Raw genomic sequence first — 3,665 nt, forward strand, 5'->3', positions numbered from 1 at the left:
TAAACACTTTCTCTTTTTTTGCATTTTTTTTTTCAAAAAGATTTGCAAATTTTTTACACTAATTACCACTTACTTGAACCCATGACTCAATAGTCTACTTCATAGGTGATGATGTTCTTAACACTCATCATTACGGTCTTTTTAGTTGCAAGGTCGCTCTACTACAAATTATCGTAAATATACGTGTATTTTCACATATAATGTGAATGACTAAAATTAGATGGCAACATATGGATACAAGGTTGTCCGATCTTTATGAGTAAGTTACGTTAAATGATTAAGATTGCACCGTGTAATTAAACAGCAGTGTATACAAGAATTGATCGGTTCTATAGATATATCATATATGTTCTCTAGTCTGTACTAGTGTTCTACAAATTTCACCAAGTAAACTTTACAATTGTCACATTCCACGTGGAGTAATCTTTATCCAACACGTATGTCCCCGAAGAAGACCCAAACCAAACTGGTTTAACAACGTTTGGACCAAACTAATCTTCTTGTCTTCTATCATTTTAGTAAACGGGACTAAACCTACATAAATACACTTCATAAATACACACTCCACAAACACAGGAAAACAGTAGAACCTCTACGGTTCTACCACATTGTATATAATCATCCTCCTGATTTTCCAAAATGAAATAAAGGAAAATCAAAGAGGTTTCTGGTGAATAGTTCCCGGGAAACATTGAAAAGAGAGTCACAGTTGGAGGAAGTAGAGTGATTCAGAATCAAAGTCCAACTCTTTTCCTTCTTCCTCCAAATCATTCTCAACACGTACTCTGTTTTGCTGTGTATGAAAAATATCAGAGAAGCCTTTCCACTCTCCACTGTTTATGGTACGCTCAATCTCCTAGCTTATCACCCTCTTTTTTGTTCTCTAATGAGTATTGGGTTTTTGTTTTTACATAAAAGCTTGTATTTTTCTGCTTCTGGGTTTGTCCCTTCTTCATATGCTTATCTTCTCTGTTTTATGTGTTTTTGCAATTCTATTCTCTCTTTCTTCTCATGGTCTGGTTTTTTCACACAGATATTTGGTCTGTTTGAATAGGTTGCCTTTGAGATATGAGGGAGAAGGTTGATACGTATTCTCCTGTTGGAGTTCTTGAGGACTTCTTTAAGAGTTCAGATTCCGAAAGCCCCACCAAAGAGCTTAATCTGGAATTTGAAAACCAAAAACCAAAGGCGAATTCCAGGTGGCATGGACTAGTTACATTGCTGAAAACCAAATCCAAGAGGTCATTGGTCCCAATGCATCCTCTGTTGAAACTCTCGAAGAAAATGAGCAGTAGTATGAGAGAGATTATAACGCCAAAGCTGGAGTCAGATTCCGAATACCCTTTCAAATCACCATGGAAGAACTTCTCCCTTTATGAGCTCCAATCTGCAACGAAGAATTTCAGCCAAGGTTTGTAGTGTGCTTCAAATTTCACATCTACATTGTTGCCAATTGGATTTTGGAGTTTTGATTAGTAATTTGAGTTTGTTTGCTTGATTTTTGTGTAGAAAATATGATTGGAAAGGGGGGTTATGCTGAGGTTTACAAGGGTTGTTTAGCAAATGGGCAATTTGTGGCAATCAAACGGCTAACCAGGGGAACACCGGAGGAAATTACCGGCGACTTTTTATCGGAGATTGGGATCATGGCTCATGTGAATCATCCCAATACCGCAAAGTTGATTGGTTATGGAGTTGAAGGAGGAATGCACTTGGTCCTTGAATTGTCTCCACAAGGAAGCTTAGCTTCTGTGCTTTATGGTTAGTCCATGGTAATTTCTTATGCAAATGTTCTAATATAACACATGATAAATTTACAAGTGTTTATTGATCAGTCTAATTGTTTCATAGGTTCAAAGGTGAAACTTGAATGGAATGTCAGGTACAAAATAGCATTAGGTGCAGCTAAGGGTTTACAATATCTTCACGAGGGTTGTCAGAGAAGGATTATCCACAGAGATATTAAGGCTGCAAATATTTTGCTTACTGAGGAGTTTGAGGCCAAGGTGCTCCTTTTGATGAACTTTATACTTTGAAGCTTGAAAATTTTGAATGCCTTTGTTGAATGAGTTGCTTTTATACAGATCTGTGACTTTGGTCTTGCAAAATGGCTACCAGAGAGTTGGACTCACCATACTATTTCAAAATTCGAAGGCACATTTGGGTACAGAACCTCTGCACATTCTTTATCTTCACTTACTATTCAAAAAATTTGAATAGCTTTTATTCTAACTTCGTGTTGTTACCGGAATTCGATCAATTACAGTTATCTTGCTCCTGAGTTCTTGTTGCACGGTATAGTAGATGAGAAAACTGATGTATTTGCCTTTGGTGTGCTGCTGTTGGAACTAGTAACCGGGCGGCGAGCTCTAGATTACTCCCAACAAAGCCTTGTCTTGTGGGTATGTAGCTGAATTTTTCTTTCTCCTAGATAAACTTTCATTGATCTTAGTTTTTGTCATAACAATTCAAATTGTTTACTGATTTAGGCAAAGCCCTTGCTAAAGAAGAATGAAATCAGAGGGTTAGTTGATCCTTCTCTAGCCAATGACTACAATCCTATACAGATGAATCTTGTTTTGTTGGCTGCTTCATTGTGCATACAACGATCCTCAATAAGACGCCCTAGTATGAATCAGGTAATCCTACTAAATACATGGCCAAAAGTTTGATCAGGAAGATAGCAACAGCTAGAATGGTATTTAAACAAAGGTTCCTCATGCGCGCAGGTGTTACTACTTCTGAATGGCGATCTTTGCTGCTTGAAGTACATGAACAGAAGCCGAATGCCATTTTTCCGAAAGGCATTTCGAGAAGACATAGTTAATAACATCGAAGATCCTTAAAACGCAGAAACATATAACCTAAAGATCATCCAGATCTTAACAAGCTTTTTCCGGCCAGGTTCACATCGAAGGAATTGGACATGGAAGTTGGAATATGAATATGAGTCGACCCGACCCGACCTGTGTTCTACTTTTGTACATTTCGTATAAGGGTTTTTGCAACAAAAGGAAATGTTGTTTTCCAATCCCATGTACATAGATATACTCCACTACAGAATTACAATCAAAGAAAAGTATATAAGTTATTACTGTAACCCGAAGCTTAAGTTAAGCCAGCAATCCCCAGCATTGGTACTTTTGCTCTAGTGATCAAGTTCAACATGCAATTTCTCTCACCTTACCGATTCTTACGGACAATTTTTAGTAGTTTTCATACTAGTTATTTAGCTGTTCAAAATAAGAGCGTACGCTTCTTCAGCTTTTAACAAGGGAATTGAAATTTGCACCCTATGTTTTACAAACCACACTCCTGATTTCCTCTTTTGGTAAAATTAGTTTTGTCTCTAGTAACATATGTTTTGTTTCTTTGTATAAGTTTTAGCGGAAAAAAATGAGGAGTGTAAATTGTAAAAATATGTGTAAATTTCAGTTTTCTTTAAGAAAATGAGCTTTGTAACAAATACGTGATGATACTGTGACATATTAAGAGTATTATTCGATTTCATTGTGATACAATTGTAAGACTTATTGTAGAATATGTTTTACATAGAATATGTTTAATGATGAAATTATTGATGTCCATGAAGCACAAAAAATGATAATGATGGGCGAGGCATTGAAGCAGTGCACGTACCACGCAGAAGCATAAGCATTAAACAG

General features: G+C 36.6%; 1 protein-coding gene across 1 annotated transcript; it reads left to right on the forward strand.

The window, feature by feature from the left end:
* The first annotated feature begins 609 nt into the window (after positions 1-609).
* LOC126784585 (receptor-like cytosolic serine/threonine-protein kinase RBK2) lies at positions 610-3,273 on the forward strand. The gene is made up of 8 exons (XM_050510054.1): positions 610-842; positions 1,034-1,411; positions 1,510-1,761; positions 1,852-2,006; positions 2,085-2,164; positions 2,267-2,402; positions 2,490-2,639; positions 2,730-3,273. Exons 2-8 carry the CDS (start codon positions 1,069-1,071, stop codon positions 2,844-2,846), a joined length of 1,233 nt encoding a protein of 410 aa, XP_050366011.1. The 5' UTR covers positions 610-842; positions 1,034-1,068; the 3' UTR covers positions 2,847-3,273.
* Positions 3,274-3,665: the final 392 nt, after the last annotated feature.

Source organism: Argentina anserina, chromosome 2 (assembly GCF_933775445.1).
Source record: "Argentina anserina chromosome 2, drPotAnse1.1, whole genome shotgun sequence".
NCBI classification, from domain to species: domain Eukaryota; kingdom Viridiplantae; phylum Streptophyta; class Magnoliopsida; order Rosales; family Rosaceae; genus Argentina; species Argentina anserina.

Excerpts from the sequence above, each read along its gene's own strand:
- LOC126784585 (XM_050510054.1), top strand. The coding sequence starts at position 1,069 with ATGAGGGAGAAGGTTGATACGTATTCTCCTGTTGGAGTTCTTGAGGAC. Across the intron at positions 1,412-1,509 it reads AACGAAGAATTTCAGCCAAG|AAAATATGATTGGAAAGGGG; the intron begins GTTTGTAGTGTG and ends ATTTTTGTGTAG. Across the intron at positions 2,640-2,729 it reads GACGCCCTAGTATGAATCAG|GTGTTACTACTTCTGAATGG; the intron begins GTAATCCTACTA and ends TCATGCGCGCAG.